Below are 17,280 nucleotides of genomic sequence, written 5' to 3' on the forward strand. Positions count from 1 at the left end.
GCTTTGTTTTTCTATAGAACTTTTCTCCTTCAATTAGATTCTTTCTTCACTTTTCACTCACCAAACTTCACCTCTGGAAGTTCCTCATTGTGGTAAGTGTTTATGTTTCTGGTTTCTGATTGAATCCAGAATGGCTCCTGACAACTTTGGAAAAACATAAGGAACCAATTAATATTTTTATTTATAGACATGTCGAATGCAGGTTTACATTTTTCCATGGAATAATTGCATTGCATTGCCACAACAGAATAATACCAAAAGTGTAATGTTACTGCTATTAGCTTTGAAATGTTTTCTTTTTCTTTCATTCTTTTACATTTTTCATGAATTACATCTCATTGAAAAAAGAAAACAAAGTAGAAATAAAATGGTTATTCTTTTAAAATGGCAGCAAATTTCTCAGATATTTATAAAAAATTAGAAGTTTACTTTAATAGTTTACCTCTGAAGGCACTTTACAAAAAAGTTTCAGTTTCAATTCAGTCACACATACATTCAAATTGATCCAAGTAATAAAACAGTGCATCAAGTTCAAGTTCATTCTTCAAATTTGCTTATATTTTTTTCTAAGGAAGTCCAGCAGTCATGCAGCATTCACTCCTCCTGGACGAGGAAAAACTATCCTTTAAAAGGAAGAAATATCCAGCAGAACCAGAACCTGGCTCACTCAGATGTGATGATAAACTTATAAAACTTGTATTCTGATTATATTTTTGATTTTGGTGTGCCACCCCACATGATCACTGGGCCCCCTTTAGATCTGGAGACGCCCCTGGTGTTTAGTTTGTACCGGCAAAACCAGCAAAAGTGACGCCGGGCTTATTTTTGTACTTTTCATTTTCTGATTTTTGCTTTAATTTAGAGGGAATCTGATGTTTCCTCCCCTTTTAAAGTCTTAAGTCTTTTATTTCCGGTTGTTGTATCGGTAACTCTCGCTCGCTTGACTCCTCCTGATCAGCCGATCTGCTCCGAGCGACAGCCGGAGAAGGAGCTCTGCACTGCGGGTTCGTCTCTGCCGGCTCACCGAGAGCCTGGAGGTAGGAAGACCGGCCTGAAACAGAAGCGATAAATATGAAGAAAGATGGGAAAAGATGCTGGTGTCGATGTTGGTTACGGGTTATTCGCCTCTGAGCGGATCTCTCAGAGCTCAGCGGCTCCATTCTTTGTTTATAGAGACAGTTATGAAGGTAGCCGATGAGACGTGCTGTTTGACGCAATAAATAAGCTTTAAAATTGGTAAAAGGCCTCAAAAAGCTCCAAAAAACACGGAGTTATTTAAAAAGTTTGGTGTTTATATGAGTGAAGGATTTACTAACACAGAGGCTGACTGTTATTTCGACTGGTAAACACAACATGGGATGAATTATTTAATCTAAATGTCTCAGATTATTCATTTGACCGTCATGTTTCAACCTACAGCTGTACTGTTCAGAAACAGTCAGCTCTACCGTTTCATTTGATTGCAGGAATCATGATGCATTCAGTCCTGGAAGGAGGGAATGCAGCTGGAAAGCAGATATTTCTGTCAAAGTATCCACATGTGTCTTAATAATTCAAAATATTATCAAAAAGTTATTTTATGTTATTAATATGGACCAGGGGAAAATTGAATAGAAGGTGACATATTCCAATGAAAGTGACACATTCCAATGTCTTTGTGTTGATTTTTGATGTTTTACAGCAAATAAAAACCCAAAATTCAGCGTCCCGGAAAACTACAGGAGATATTTTATTTAAAAATATTTTAAAAATGGCAGATAAAGACACGGAGAAGACTCCCGACCATCAACAGTAAACTATCAATGATACTCCACAAGGAAGGTAAAGTATTGCTAAAGATGCTGGCTGTTGAGACCACTCTGTCCATAGCACATTAATAGAAAGTTTAGTGGAAGGAAAAAGTGCACAAAGAATGCCTCGTAAGGATTGTGAGGTTAAGGGGCGTTCAAGAGTTTTAGGGAACTCCACGGTGACCACGCATGGACAAATACCTACAGTGCAATAAACACCAGTCTTAAAACAAGTTAAAAAAAGCTATAGAAATAAAAAAAAATCGGCCAATGGAACTGGTACTTTTAATTAAAAGTCTTAGAATTAATGACATCAACAAGCTCCTACATCTTGCTGATAAGTTACGTTTAAGATAGCCGAGTCTTAAAGTGATGCTGAGGTATTCACACTAGAAACTAGACAAAATGCTTTGTAAAATGTGGTGTTTTTGCAATGTACAATGTGGCAAATTTATGAAAATAAAAACCACACAGGATTCTGATCCTTCTGCTGGGCTCAGGCCAACAGGGAGATGAACTCAGCATATCTGAGCACACAAAGTTCCACAATTGCAACAAATCTCGTCCACTAACAAGATATCTTGTCATATTTACATATCTGACTGTTTTAATCTGGTGAACTCCGGTTTGGCCGACCAGAGCTCTTGGCTCGTTTCAAGCTGGAGTCCTATTAACGTTTCCAGGAATTGTCTACAGCTGGAATGCTGACAGTTTACAGCACTTTGCAGTCATTTCCAAATTTTGAATTCTTCCCTGACATTTCATGTCAGGATGACCTGAAATGTTTCACTCTTTTTTCTTTTTATACCTGGAGTAAGGAGAAGAATACCTGGATTGTTGCAAACTGGTCTGAGAGCCACCAGACCCATCAATGAAGAAGACACAAATGTTACAAAGTAACCGAGCTTTCACAACGCCTCAGCAGCACTAGTTTGAAAATTCACATAATAATTATGATTTTCATTCACTGCGATTCAGAATAAAATAACTTTAAAATTTCCCAAAATCGATTTTAAAACTAAACGATACAGCAAATCCGCCACATTAAGTATGGCGGACACTGACGTATCACAGCAACGGGCCAACCCTCTCAATGAGGCGTTCACGTGTCCATGTCTATGGAGGAAACTAGAGACAGAGATGACTCAACTGGTCTGTCTTTGTGAAGACGTTTGGGACACAATTAGCTCTTTACTGAATTCCCAGGAAGACCGAGTTTGACATGACGCTCACCGCGCGAGAGCAAAGTTCACAAAATAAAGATTGAGCAATATGGGAATAGCGCAATGGGCGGGGCCAAGGTCACTCATACCTGTGATTGGTCAGACGTTTGTTGCCATGTTTTATGCAGAATTGTGTTCGGACAGGGTTGTTGATATTGCACTTTGTATTGCCTTGATGCTGAAAATGTGCTATATAAATAAAACCTTTACCTTTAAATTACCTTCAGTTCAACTAATCCTATTCCGCAGACATTTTTTTATCTGTCCGCGGAAATTGAATCTGACTCAGTGAGGAATTATCTACATTTTTTTTTACAATTACTCACTAAATAACTAGAATAAAAATGAGGCTGTCAAATGGCTAAAAACCTCGGGATGGAAATTGCAGCTCGTTTTGAGGATGCATGAATTAATATTGAAAACTTAATAAATGTGAAATAAGACACTTTATTGATTCTATTTGTCATTCTTCCTTGCAAAGCAAACTGTTATAGACCGGGAAGACCCTTTATGTACTCATAGTTTAAAGCAGAAAACATTGTAAGTAATGGTTTTGAATCCAAAATTGATTTTAAATGGAATTGTGAGACAGTAAAAGATTCCCACCACTGATCTCCTTTATGCAAAAGGAGCCCCAACCAACATTTTAGGCCAAATATCTGTAATAAAAATCCTTTTTTATTGACCTGATGAAATATTTTCAGAGACATTGAATTTTGGGTTTTAATTTGCAGTAAACCAGAATAACTGGAATGGACAGAATCAATCTGTGGACAGAGCGAATCACCTTTTTAGCGGCTAAAATGCATGAATGTTTCAGTAACTGGAGAGGAAGCCTGTGAGTCGACCCAGCAGATGAGTTACAGCGGCTTTGTCCTGCGCTCTGCTCCTGTAGTACAATGAGAATAGGAGCTGGTGCAACTCTGCCTCCGGCTGTCTGCGGGAAGGTTTATCATATTATTTGTACAAATAATATGATACAAAGGACAAAAAACAAAGATTGGATATTACAGGGATGAAGTTTCAGGTCTGGCTCTGCTGAGTTTGACCTGAAATCTGCTGGAAGGAAAAACTCAGGTTGGAGGTAGAATCTGACTAGCACTTTTTAAGGGATTGAAAATAGATGATGCTGCAGTAAACAAAACAAAGATAATCCTACATTTCTGAATGTGTTGTTGCTGTTCAGCTGTATCCATAATAAAGTTTGTTTATGGATTTTGATGTGGTTCTGAGGAAGCTACAGGCCTTATTTGCATTAATGCTTTTGCGGAGCAAACGATGCTTATCTCCACATTGTTCCTGTTTGTGTTTCTGTCAGTCATGTGCTGTTTGTTTGGTCATGTGACTGTGATGCAGAAAACTCTGCCATGTGATTGTTTTTTTATGTCTGAACTGTCATTTTGCATTTTATGCAACTTTAACGTCATTGATGTGAGACGTGCGTCAAATATATCGGGTCTGTAATATCCTTACAAAGGTTTTATGTTAAATGCAAAAGTTCTATATTTTTTGTACAGTTTTGACTTAATTACTACTCTGAATATGTTTTTTTTTCAGAAAACAGTTTTTCTTTAATCTGTATTCTCCAGTTATCACTGATTAACTGATTACTAAAGTGGTTGTCGATTATTCCAATAATCGATTAATCTGACCAGTCCCGCCTCACCGCAGAGCTGCAGAGGCGTTTCAAGGTGTGTTTTCTGCTTCTCAGGTGTGTGTCAGCAGGATGGTGGTTGACTCATGACGTATCCAGCGATGGCGTCCAAGTTCTCGCAGCGCCTGCTTGGCCTCCGCGCCAAACTGCTGCGGCGCTACGAACATGGGCCCTTCGTGCGGTGTCTGTCGGGTCTGTACGGCTGTCGCTGGAGACGCTACGAGAGGAGCAGAGGTCAGCCAGAAGATTGCTGCTGCAGCAAGGTCAGACACTGTGGGGCGGCTTAAATGCTGAACGCGCTGGCGTCCAGAAATAGTGAATTTTGCGCAAGAATATGAAGAACAGAACCATAGAAAAGTGTCTCAACTCCTTGTATTCTGCTTGCCTGCAGCCGGGCTGTTCTGTAATCTGCCTGAGGGGAAAATGTTGCCAAATAAGCCCAAAGAACTCATGATCAAGATTATAGGAAAGCCTGGCTGCTTGGAATGATGACAAATTAAATAAATTAAGGATGTTATGAAGGAAAAGGTGATGTAATTTCCTTCAGTGGTGAACAGATCAGACTTTTTCTACTTGGCTTACAAAATTGTTGCCAATGCATAAAATGCTCGGCATGTTCCGAAGAAGATAGTTTTAAACTATGGCTAGGAACTTGTTGCGTTAGTTTTGATTCATTGGTTACATAGATTTTAACATGCTAAAAATTTAACTATGTTGAGAACCGTTATTTGCATTTTGTTTTACATACAAAAAGTCAGAGTGGAACCTTAGTATTTTGTGTTTGTGGTACAGCCATAAATCTGAAAGCCACATCTGTAAACAAAGTGATGGACGACAAGGTCGCTTCTCTTTGCACTTTGCAGGTTAATTTCTGCTTCAAAAAAATAAAATACATGAAAGTTGAATGAACAACATTTTACACCAATCTGGTGTTTGAATAACAAAGCAGATGAAGAACAATGAATATCTTTGATGTTGAGCTCATATGTCTATATATTCAATAATTTAGCAGGAAAAAGGGGTTTCGAATTGAAACTTGGTTATTTAGTCAATACGGTTCTCAATTAAAATGCAATTAATTGTGATTAATTAAATACGCACCCTGCAATTAACTTGATTAATCATTTTAATCGACTCCCATCACCATTTTAAATTAATAAAAAAACCAAGAAGTTACAAGATTAGGAGGATTTTGCCATTATTTTTGAGTTGTCAGTATTGGATCCATATCAACTGTGGTAAGATCGATTCTTCAGTTTTAGATTCCATTTTAAAATTTTGTTTTATTTTTGTAGTTTCTGAACTCTACCTCAAAACAGATTTGTTTCAATTCACTCTGACATTTTCTTACTCTTTACCTAGAAAAATATTACCCAATATGTTATTAATATTTTGTAGGCACCTATAAATTATGTTCAAATTCTGTCCGTTTCTTAACTAAACAATTAAAAGAAAAGAAAAACTACAAAAAGAACTTGAGGTTTAAAGTTATATAAAACTTAAATAAAATGTATTGGTATCAGTATCAGTATCAGTATTGGTGATACTGGCCCTGTATTTACTTGATACCAAAATTTAGTGATACCAAAATATGCAGAATGTACATATCTAGTAAGAAATACTGCCACCTGCAGGTGGGAGTTTGTCACTTGAAACTAATGTTTTTGACTATTTTTATGCAAAATTTTGCAATAAACTCACAGTTATGCATTGGTATGAAAAAATGCAGGGATCTGTGGATTTGTTGTGGATTTCCACAATTTTGGAATCATACAAAACTGGAGGAACTGCCTAACTAAGCAACAAAGCAAACCAGAAAAGCTAAAATAAAATTGTGAAAAATTTCAATATTTTCCCATTTCTAATTCCAATTTGTGCTGCATATACTTATAAAAAATAAAATTAAAATAAAAACCAAACACAGACATTAAAAGAATCATAATAAAATGGAAATAACATAAGAGCATCAACTCAACTAATATTTTTGGATTAGTTGAGTATTTTCGAGAAGTGAAACTCTTATACATGGAGTTACATAATTCAAGCCTTCTTTTCTTTTCATTCTGGTGACTACGGCTTGCAGAGAATGAAAACATAAAATGACTCATCAGATAAGGTCAGAATGTTGTGTGATTTTGATGGAAGGTTTTGGGTAAAAAGCCTCGTTTGGTTGTGGCGTCCACAGCTGGAGGGAGCGTCGTTCGCCCTGCTGGTCGCAGCTTTCTGTCTGACGCTGCTCTTCCTCTACTTCTGGGGACAAGCAGAGAACGACTACAACGACTTTGACTGGTGGGTCAAACAGTTTGCTCTGTGTGCAACAAGTCTACACACCCTGGAGTAGTTTACTCATAAACCTGATGCAGGACAGGAGGGAGTATTTGTTTAGGAGCAGATTACTTCTGTTGCGTCTCTTTGACACGCAGCTCATCTTCACGCTGTTATGCTGCTTGTTTTAAATTATTCAGTATACAAATTCCTGGGAAATTCTCTCTTGTTGCTTTAAAACTGAACATGGACTTGTTTCCACAAGTCCTTTGGAAAGGTTTCCAGTTCTGCTTGTTGCAGGCCTAAACACAGCCAGATGTTCACTGATGGCTGCTGTGGTTAAACAGATTCAATCTTTCCTACACTTAAACTCATTTTCTAATTCTAAGTTCCTCTTCATTGTTCTTCTCTTGTTGTAATTTATGAGAATTTTGTGGGATACTTGAAACATTTAGTCTGTTTTCTGAGTTTTATGAATTGAATGTTATTTAACTAGTACTAATCCTCCCCCACCCCGTTGCTGCCAATTAACCTTATTAACTCTTGTAGGAGAGAAAGAAAGTTCAAAAACACTTTTCTGGGTTCAATTATTCTGTTTTCTTTCTTTCAGAAATAAGCTTAAAAAGTAATTTTTAAAGACTAACATTTATAAACTGATATAAATTTGGTCAAAATGTACTTTGTTTATTTTTGTTTTCTCTTTTTCTCCCCTTTTTTTCTTTGTTTTCTTTTGGTTCTTTGTTTCCATTTGTTTTTCTTTTTCCTTTTTTTCCTTTGTTTCTATCTTTGTTACTTTTTGTTTGTCTTTTTGTGTGTTTCTCTGTTTCTATAGACAATTTTGTCAATAACACTAAAACAAATTTTTTCTGTCAATGCTTTATTTCATTAAATAAATCTAGTTTTCATTCCGACTGTATTAAATGGACCCTCTCTCTGCTCCTCTGCTGGTTTGAAGGTTTAACTTTGGTCATTTGGGGTTCTGGTTCCCCTGGTCTGTGGTTCTGCTGGTCATCTCTGCAGGGTTCTTCACCTACGTCACTGTGCTCATGGTGAGGCGCCGACACGCTGTGCATGTAGTTATCACCTTTTTATATAAATGTTTTAGCAGAGTGTAAGTGATCCGTCTTTAAATAAGGTGATATTTACCTGTAAATGCTGCAGCTTTTCCTTATTGTCCAGATGATGCTAATATTTCTTCTGAGTTAAAATATTGTGTTTTAAAGTGAAGGAAAATTGTAGATTTCAAACCTTAAGGCTTCAAACAAATTAGAAACTATTTTAAGTAAAATTATTATTTTTTTGTGAAAGATTAAAAAGCTAAAATAGACTGAACAGTTAATTAAAATACCAACTTTCCTGTTTGTTAAAGGCTGTTGTGTTTTCATAATGCAGCATAAACGCCAGTTTAATGGTGTCACCGATCATGTTATTAATTTTTCTGTAAATACTAATTGTTTTTATTTCCTATCAAAGGCAAAACAGTTGTTTTTTTTTTATATGAATTTCATAAAAAATACAGAATAAGCCCCTCATTTTTCAGGATTTTGCAGCTTTTAGCTGCTGATTAAACTCCATGGAGCTGGAAGCCATTTTGAAGAAGTCTGTAAAACACGCAACGCTTCTAGAAACGTGACAGTAAAACTGAACAACCTGTAGCGAGTGAAAAGCAGGAAGTGAATAAAGTATCTCAAGCTGTTTTTGTTCCGTTTCTTTCTGCAGCTTCTGGCGGTGTGTTTACTGTCTGAAGGCCAGAAGCTTCATTTACATTGGAGTCACAAGGTAACCTGAACTCTGCACCAGTTTGAGTTAATATCAGATAAAAAAAATGAATTTTACATTACAATATATTTAATTCAGCTTAAGTCTGAATAAGAAGCCAGACTTTGCTTGCAATGTGCATTAAATTTAAAAATGTTTGCATCTTATATTAAAGTAGCAGTCATCCATTGTGACTGAAGACTGTTGGTTTTTGACAGTTTCATGACTGTAATGACACCAACAGCTCAATTTGTGAACAGCTGAGATGATATTCCACAACAACGTGTCCTGATGACATCATCAGTTGTTAGCTAGCTGTGCTAATCCACCTCGTTTGCTTTTGCTGCTCCTCTTCACATCTCTGCCTGGCCATCTGGTTGGGAAGCCAGACAGAGAGACGCTGGAAGGTCAAAAGGTCCTGAAAACTGAAAAAGAGAAAATGATGATAACATGACAACTTAATGAACGTCCTTGGATAAACTTAATTGGATTACTTGAAACAAATCGGCTCAATTTTTGTAAAAGTTGGATCACCTGTTTTCTTTTTTGAGTGTAGATCAGTAATCAGGCTGAAATCTGTTAAGAACAAATAAGTTTGGAACGTCTCATTCATTTAATTTATTTTTGATAAAAGTTTGAAGTGATTCTTTGTTTTAAAACCTAAAGTTAGATTTACAATCTTAAGTTTTCCTAAAACTGACTTCTTTCAAAGAGTCTCGTCGGATTTTTACGCCTCAAGGCGAATTTCATTAATTCAGACATTGAAGACTGCTGACCTCTGACCTTTGACTCTCCTTCCTGTTTGTGTTCAGGTTGGGATCCTGATCAGCCTGATCTTCTCCGTTGCAGCCACCGCCGTCTTATCCGATCTGTGGGGAGAAGAATGGACGACTCTGCTGCTTTCCTTCCAGGTAACATCTTCCTCCTCCTCCTCCTCCTCTTCCTCATCACCACTGATTGGCGTGTTTGATCACCTGAGCAGGTGACGGCGCCGTACCTGCATCTCGGCGGCGTTCTGCTGATGACATCACTGGCCTGGCCCGTCGCTCTGCACGTCTTCCGCATGAACAGCAGCGGTGAGGAGACGCTTTGGGTTAAAAACAAAATGAACACAAAAAAACTTAGATTTGTGTTATTTTTAGTTCTAAATAGAAACATTTACTCTGGTGATCTGGCTTTACTGTCAGTTTCCTAAAGACTTTCTGGTCTTCATCGTGATCTGCACAAAATGTTTTCAATTTATTCTAAAATAAAAAATTTAGGAATGAAAATTCTGGAACTTTTTGCCCAGAAAACGTTATTTTTTGACACCTTGTAACAAATCCTCGTATAAACGAGAAATGCACACGCTCGAGAGTTCTTTGCCTTGTTTTTTATACAAATTTAGGAATAAGTATGATTGCAGTTTTCCATAATCAACGCTAGAAAAACGATTTGATTGAAATAAAAAGAACGTCAGCTTACTGAAGCGGCTACGAGTTGTCCGCTACATTTAATAACTAATCATCTGTTTTCCCGGAATCATGGCATTATAACAGTCACTCATTAATTTTTTGCAAATAAACAACCCCACACCAAATCTATACCCCACTCTATGCATCAACCAAAAGGAGATATTTCATCAATAGTAATAATAATCCATCGAAAAGTCCATAATTAGTCCATCAAAAATAAAGTTCCGTTTGCACAAAAAAAACAACGTTGGGGCCCAAAAAATTCAACAGTCTCTGTGCACACAAAAAACAATGAAAAAAAACATGGAAGGGTCTCACCGGGACGGCGTTTGTGTACCCGGGCGGTTGTCAGGCCTTGAGCGCAAGCGCATCGGCCCCGTGTGGCTTTATCTTGCTTCCAGAAGGCTTGATTCCTTCAGTAGTTGATCAGGCAACGCTTTTCCTCCAACAATCAGGTATCTCCGGGCTAATCTATCGAGCTCCCCGGTCTGTCGCTCGGCGTCCTTTCTAAGCCTGCTGCCACACCCACTTCTCTGTCAAACCCATTGTCCCTTGTTCCTTTTATAAGTTCCGGTAAAAGTTGTGACCCAGATTTTAGTCGGTGAACTTTTACAAATACAATACATACATGCAAGACATCCTTGTGTACATATCAATACAGAAAAAATTATGGGTATTTCATTAACCCATGTTTTATTCTCGGAGGTTACCTTTTTTTTTTCAGGATACTTTATTTCATTGTGATGTCACAACCTTGACAAACTCACAGCTTCTCTCTCTGCACATGCAGAATATATGAAATGATCTGATATTACTAAAACAATTATCGAAATGAATCTCATCTTAATCTGTTTGTTGTTTTTGTCCTAATCCGAGCAGTTAGACGTTGTGTTCAACTTTTGAAGCGTTTTAAAAGCTGATGTTTCTGTTGCAGTGAGGCGGGGGCTGATCGTGGGGGTTTACCTGTCCGTCCTGCTGACCCTCTACCTGGTTCCTCTGGGCTTGTACTCTCCCTGCATCAAACAGAAAGGAACGCTGGGCCCCGCGCCGGCGCTGATCGGTCACCGGGGGGCGCCGATGGTGAGCGGCCCGCCTATCAGAGCTGCTAAAAAGATTCAATTTAACTCTAGAAGATTCAATTAATCAGGTGGATTTTATGAATGAACCCTGATCTGAGAGTTTTTATTCATTAAAAAATGAAATTAATGGATCCCATCAGAAAGAATTAAAGTCTATAGAACTTCATATATCTAAAAATAAAATTTGAATACTAGGTAAAAGTTGACATGAGTTCATTTCTATGTACTACTGAATACTTGGTCTGGGCTCCTTTTGCATGAATTAATGCATCAATGCAAAGTTTCCCTGCAGTTATCCCTGTTTCTGGTACACTTCTTCCTTCCACTCAACTTTCTATGAATATGCCTGCATGCAGCTCTCCCAGCTTGTTTTTTAGTAACGACCTTTTGTGGCTTCAGTGTTTAGTCTTCCCCATGAGTGTGTAGCTCACAATTTGGCCAAAACATGACCTTTATATGATAAAAAGCTTTTTTTTTTCTTCTAAAGATGATTATATGTAATATAATATTTTGGTGTGTTTTCTGATTATCTGTAAGACATCAGAATGAACAGAAATTTTGTAAATGAGAGTTCAAAAATAAAATCTTTTAGTTTTTTGAGTTGTACCTGAGAAGTTCCAGTCGACTCTGACCTTTCGTATGTTTTTAAGTCTCCCAAACTGAAGAATCTGTTTGTACGCTGACTCATTTAAATATTTATCCTTCTGGATGTGAGGATTCTGATTCTGCCTCTCCTCCGCTGTGCAGCTCGCTCCAGAAAACACACTGATGTCGTTCGAGAAGGCGGTGGAAGCCGGAAGCGACGGCCTGGAGACGGACGTTGCAATAAGGTCCGTTTAGCGCTGATGAGCCAAACCTCAACACTGTCAAAACCTGCTGTGACAGTTATTCTGTCACAGCAGTTATTCTGACGATTAATTAGACAAACATATTTGGCACATTCTGCAGATTTTTCATTCAACCACTGAAGCCTATAGAAACACAAAAGCGTTAGAAACACAATAAATATGCCAACAATCAAATCTTAAATTAAAAGAAAAAAATGTCTTATACAGTTTTGACTTAATTCCTGCTCCGAGTGTTGTTCTCTCAGTGAATTGCCTTTCCTTGAATCTGTATACTTCAGTTAAAACGATCAATCAAAAACTAAATTAGTTGACGATTATTTTAACAGTGGATTAATCACGATTAATTTGATTAATTGTTTCAGCTTTGTAATGTAAAAGGTTTCTCTGTGTGGTTGTAGCTATGATGGCGTGCCCTTCCTGATGCACGACCACAACTTGCAGCGCACCACCAACGTCCAGGAGGTTTTCCCAAACCGGACCGGCGACTCTGCTGCCATGTTCACCTGGAGCGAGCTGGAGGGCCTGAATGCCGGCTCCTGGTTCCTCTCCGTGAGTTTCTGCCTATGAAAATTCGTGAAACTCTATTTGGTGTTTCTAAGGCTTGGAAGTGCTTGATTCCTGTATAAAAGCTTTATTACAAAATTTAGCAACTTTGTAATAAAGTGCAATCCAGTATTTGGTTAAATAACTAAATTTGGAAAACGTCACAGTTTAAATCAGATAGTTTCATACACCTGATAAAAAGACACACAGTTTTTCTGTAGAACATAGAATACTATCACAGTTAAATTAACAGTAACAAATGATATACAATAGTGAATTGAAACTGTCTTTTTTAATTAAATTGTATTGGTTTTATCTCCAGAGTGTGGTGCTGAAAAAGTTTGAAACCTTCCCTTAAAAATGCTTGAATTTTAATGTGGGAAAAACAGACAAAAGTGCATATAATCCTTATAATAGGATTTTGTTGATTCAGACTCTGCCTCCTACTGGCCATCCACTGTAAATATAGAGGAATACTTACATTTATAATAGATTTTTATTTCTTACATACTGGATTCCCTCTACTGAATAAATGTATTTAGAGTATTTCTTTTTTTTAACTGCAGCAGTGTAAAGACATGTTAGAAATTAAAAAATCCTTTTTTAATGCTTTTTGGTCATTTTTACCTGGAGTGCCAATAAGTTTGGAGACAGCGTCAGAAGTTCAGCAGTTCTGTTGTAATCTGAAGTCTAGCTGGAACATGTGGATTCAGTCATTTTCCTCATGACTGAATCCAGAGCAACACGCAGTCTGCCTGCAAATGGAAAACGCATCGATCGGTGTGTTGTCACAGAAATAACTGGGCTTTGATTTCTTTTTTTTCTCTTTGTACCTTAAAGCAAAATCCATTTGGAACAGCCGGTTCGCTGCGGCAGGAGGAGCGGCAGCGAGCGGGAAACCAGTCGGTCTGCAGCCTGCAGGACTTCCTGCAGCTGGCAGGTCAGGCTCAGAAACTGGTGATCTTTGACCTCTACCGCCCGCCCTACGGCCACCCGTACAGTAACAGCTGGATCCAGCGAACCCTGGATGTTCTCTACAACGTGTCGTCCATCCAGTCATCGCAGGTAAAACTCATTCAGGGCTATTTAATGTCTAAATTGCTTTAAATGTTTTCCTTATATCAGAATGAAAATGTATTTTCTGTAAAAATAAAACATTTGTATGCATATAAGGACAGGGCAGCTGGTACATTGTGATAAATTACAATATTAATCATTTAAAAGTAGGTTTTTTTCATGTAGTTCAGTTCAAAAACTGAAGCTAGTATATTTTTTACAGTAATTTACAGTGGTTTATTAGATTAAAATTTAAGACCAAAATTTAGTTTCTCAGGAAGTTAAAGGGAAGAATTTAAAAATTTGGCAACCAGAGTTTTTTCTTCCACTCAACTTCCCATTAAGTTGCTTGGATGCGGCCCATTGTAAACAACAACCAGTTTTATAATCAGTGAACTCATACTGAAATGCAAGATAGGGCTGATTAGTCTAATTTAAAACATTTTAACGCTAAGTATGTTCATGTATAAAGTAGGGTTCAAACGATTAATCTAATTGTGATAAATCGCTATTAATCGATTACTGAAATCATCAACAAATTTAGTTATTGATTGATCGCTAACTTTAGTTTTTTCGCCTGTTGTTTTTGATGTAAAGTTGTTTCCCGGTGAATGAAGTCACTCTGGTCAGCAGGCACTAACGTCTGTAAGTTTAGGTCCTGTGGCTGCCATCCGATCAGAGGTCCTGGGTCCACCAGTCAGATCCCGACCTCCAGCAGACGTCCGGGACTCGACTCCCTCTAGAGGAGCTGCAGCGTAACAACATCGTCAGACTCAATCTGCCCTACAGCTCCATGTCAGCTGAGCTCACCAGGTCTGTGTGTTTGTTACGGAGCAGCGAGGGCCCGCTGGGTTCTCTACCAACGCTGCTGCTGTTCTCACCTGCAGAGAGTATTCAGCGGTGAACATCAGCACCAACCTGTATGTGATCAGCCAGCCGTGGCTCTACTCTCTGGCCTGGTGCACTGGGGTTCACTCGGTCACTACCAACGCCCCCCAGCTGCTCCGGACCCTAAAGTCCCCGCTCCTCCTCATGGTGGGTCCGATGTTAATCAGAGATGTTCGCTAAAAGGTCTGAAGTGCAAAAAACGTAGTGCACTTTATTCTGAAGGTAATATTTATTGGTAAAAAATGGCACTAAACCTCTTCAACATTTTCCCCAAAGTGATTTTTAAAATGCAATATTTTTTATTTAGTCACTAAAACATACTAAAATAGAGTAACTACAGAGTTTCCCTCAGTGTATTAGAAGCCTTGTTTATTTTAAACAGGGATTTTATCCCCCAGTATCAGTGAGAGTGACGTCGGATGAAGCTCGGTTTATAGGCGACACACTGAACTGGGTGAAAGCAGGTGTGAACCCGTTGCAGTGCCTCTGCACCGGCCGGTTGGCCTTCCAAGATATTATTTCCCTAATTGATGCATATCCAAATTAGTGTAACTTTTTTAACACAAAAACATAGTGGGCAGCTGGTGGTCTGCCAGACCTCCCTTACCAACGGACTTAGCAGGCTTTCCCTGTGAAGTCACAATAAAAAAGAAAGACTGATTTTGAAAGTTAGGGCCTGACTTTTTACTTTTACTAATTATGAGTCACACAGGTTATTTTAATATTCTCCTATGAAAAAAACAATTCAAACATTTAATTCAACACTTCTGCCTGTGTGTGTCAGAGTCCAGAAGAATACAACCTGATGTGGATTCTCACCGACGTCCTCTCCTTCATGTTGGTTGTCGTCATCTTCTACTTTCACAGGTGAACCAACACTTGTTTTTTACCTGTCTGCGTCCTTATGAGACAGAAATTGAACAGGTATGCAGATAATTGTTTTGTTTTTTTTAACGGCAGATGGCGGGAACGAAGACTCGCTTTCTGCTCGGACCAAGAAGTGAAGCAGGATAACGGCAGCTGCAGGCAAAACAAACCAGGTGACCTAAAAGTACAACTCAGCTATTGGCATTGTGTATTATTATTAACTACTGTGTGCACAAATATTAGGTGAGTATTTTTGGATCAGTAACAAATACAAAGCTCCACTTGGAGTCAGAAACTTCTGCCACTTTTATAAGACACTTTCTTGCAGAAGTGCTTGTCTGCATCTTTCAACAAGACTGTAATTTTTCTGCAGAGTAATGCTCCATCTCAAGCATTAATGATAATTTCTCTCTGATCATTTCATAGAGATGGGCGACATCTGGTCAGTCTCCAGCTCAAACTGTCAAACAGAGAAGATGCTCAACCTGGCAACCGTGACAGAGCCCTCTAGGCAGAGCTGATCTGGCAACCTCTGACACTGCCAGGTTTGTCATACTGCAACCAAATCACGTCAATGCCAGAAGAAAACGCCAAACTTTCTACCCAAACGTCAAATATTCTCAGGTTAAATTCCGTTAGTGGTTTTTACTTTAAAGGGGCAGTATTATGTAAAAAGCAACTTTTTTGAGCTTTCCGTCATGTTATAATATTATTCCCTCATCAAAATCATACATGGAGTGTTGCCTTGATTATTTCCTGCATGTTTGAGAAATCGTCAATCTTCATGGCAACCATTCAGCTGTGCAAAATGCCTGACTGGACCTAGCCCCGCCTTCGAGACGCAGCTCCTCCTTGGACATGAAGTTTTCAAGGTTTCAAGCTTCTCAGAGCAGCCCTTCCCCACGACGCCCCCATTCTGTTGCTTCAGACTAGTCAGCAACAATTAGCAAACACTCAGTGGAACTGCGTATCTGTTGAGCTCATTATAGGAGCTACTTCTCAGTGGACCACTGGTAAAAATGTTGTTAAAGGGTTAATAGAGGAGCCATGTTGCGATAACTTCCTGAAGGCAGAGTTTCAGAAAAAGCAGTTTCTTAAAGAGGCAGAGGCTCAATTTCAAGGTGTTAAATTACCAAGTAAAATGTATTTTAAGTCATTTGATATATATAGCATTTTTACAACAACTGAAGGTAACATAGTTACTTTGATTGCGCTATTAAATGGCACTATGTGCCTGGATAACACGTAATACTGCCCTTTTAGTAATGATAAAGTTGCACCATAATAAACTGCCATTAGCTTTGCTTCACAATGTGACTGATAAGAAACTAGTCTGAGAGAACATCAATAAACAATTTATATCTGTAGCAGCTGGGCTTTCTGACTGGATTCATGTTCCTACCAATGGAAACAATAATGAAGCTGGTTTAGTTGCTTAAAGATAGATTTTTAATGAGAATGATTATTTTATGATAGATAATGCTACAAATACCAACTTTTTTCACATGTGGAAGTTCCTTATTTGGATGGGAGATTTCTGTTCCTCCACCATCAGTCTCAGCAGTGCTGCACCATCCTGTTGTTGAGCCCAGTTCAAAGTTTTTTAGCGTTTTGTGCCAAAACCTTAACAGACGCAATCTGTATGAAGAAAATCCAAAATGTCTGGATAGTTGATCACATTGAAGCGCTGAAGTCTGATGTGTATGTTTTAGATTTTAAACAGCAGCATAAAGAACTATTTATTTCTGTGTTGTAGGCATCAAAGTGTTTTTATTAAAGAACCCAAACAAGCAGAGTTTTGTCAACAGTCCTTTTCAAAACTGTTCTATCCAGAACCTTAAATGCTTGTGCTGAA

At 38.3% G+C, this 17,280-nt stretch overlaps 1 protein-coding gene across 1 annotated transcript; it reads left to right on the forward strand.

The window, feature by feature from the left end:
- LOC103476303 (glycerophosphodiester phosphodiesterase domain-containing protein 5-like) lies at positions 1 to 16,142 on the forward strand. Its single transcript, XM_008428544.2, has 17 exons — positions 1 to 92; positions 959 to 1,037; positions 4,725 to 4,930; positions 6,853 to 6,956; positions 7,888 to 7,981; positions 8,652 to 8,711; positions 9,503 to 9,601; positions 9,673 to 9,766; positions 11,079 to 11,224; positions 11,971 to 12,053; positions 12,470 to 12,620; positions 13,455 to 13,679; positions 14,326 to 14,483; positions 14,558 to 14,705; positions 15,343 to 15,425; positions 15,519 to 15,598; positions 15,852 to 16,142. The coding sequence occupies exons 3-17, from the start codon at positions 4,754 to 4,756 to the stop codon at positions 15,944 to 15,946; spliced, it is 1,797 nt and encodes a 598-aa protein (XP_008426766.1). The 5' UTR covers positions 1 to 92; positions 959 to 1,037; positions 4,725 to 4,753; the 3' UTR covers positions 15,947 to 16,142.
- The last annotated feature ends 1,138 nt before the right edge of the window (positions 16,143 to 17,280 follow it).

Source organism: Poecilia reticulata, linkage group LG14, assembly GCF_000633615.1.
Source record: "Poecilia reticulata strain Guanapo linkage group LG14, Guppy_female_1.0+MT, whole genome shotgun sequence".
NCBI classification, from domain to species: Eukaryota; Metazoa; Chordata; class Actinopteri; order Cyprinodontiformes; family Poeciliidae; genus Poecilia; species Poecilia reticulata.

Coding starts and splice junctions, on each gene's coding strand:
- LOC103476303 (XM_008428544.2), top strand. CDS start 4,754: ATGACGTATCCAGCGATGGCGTCCAAGTTCTCGCAGCGCCTGCTTGGC. Junction 11,225..11,970: donor GTCACCGGGGGGCGCCGATG/GTGAGCGGCCCG, acceptor TCCGCTGTGCAG/CTCGCTCCAGAAAACACACT. Junction 15,426..15,518: donor GTCATCTTCTACTTTCACAG/GTGAACCAACAC, acceptor TTTTAACGGCAG/ATGGCGGGAACGAAGACTCG.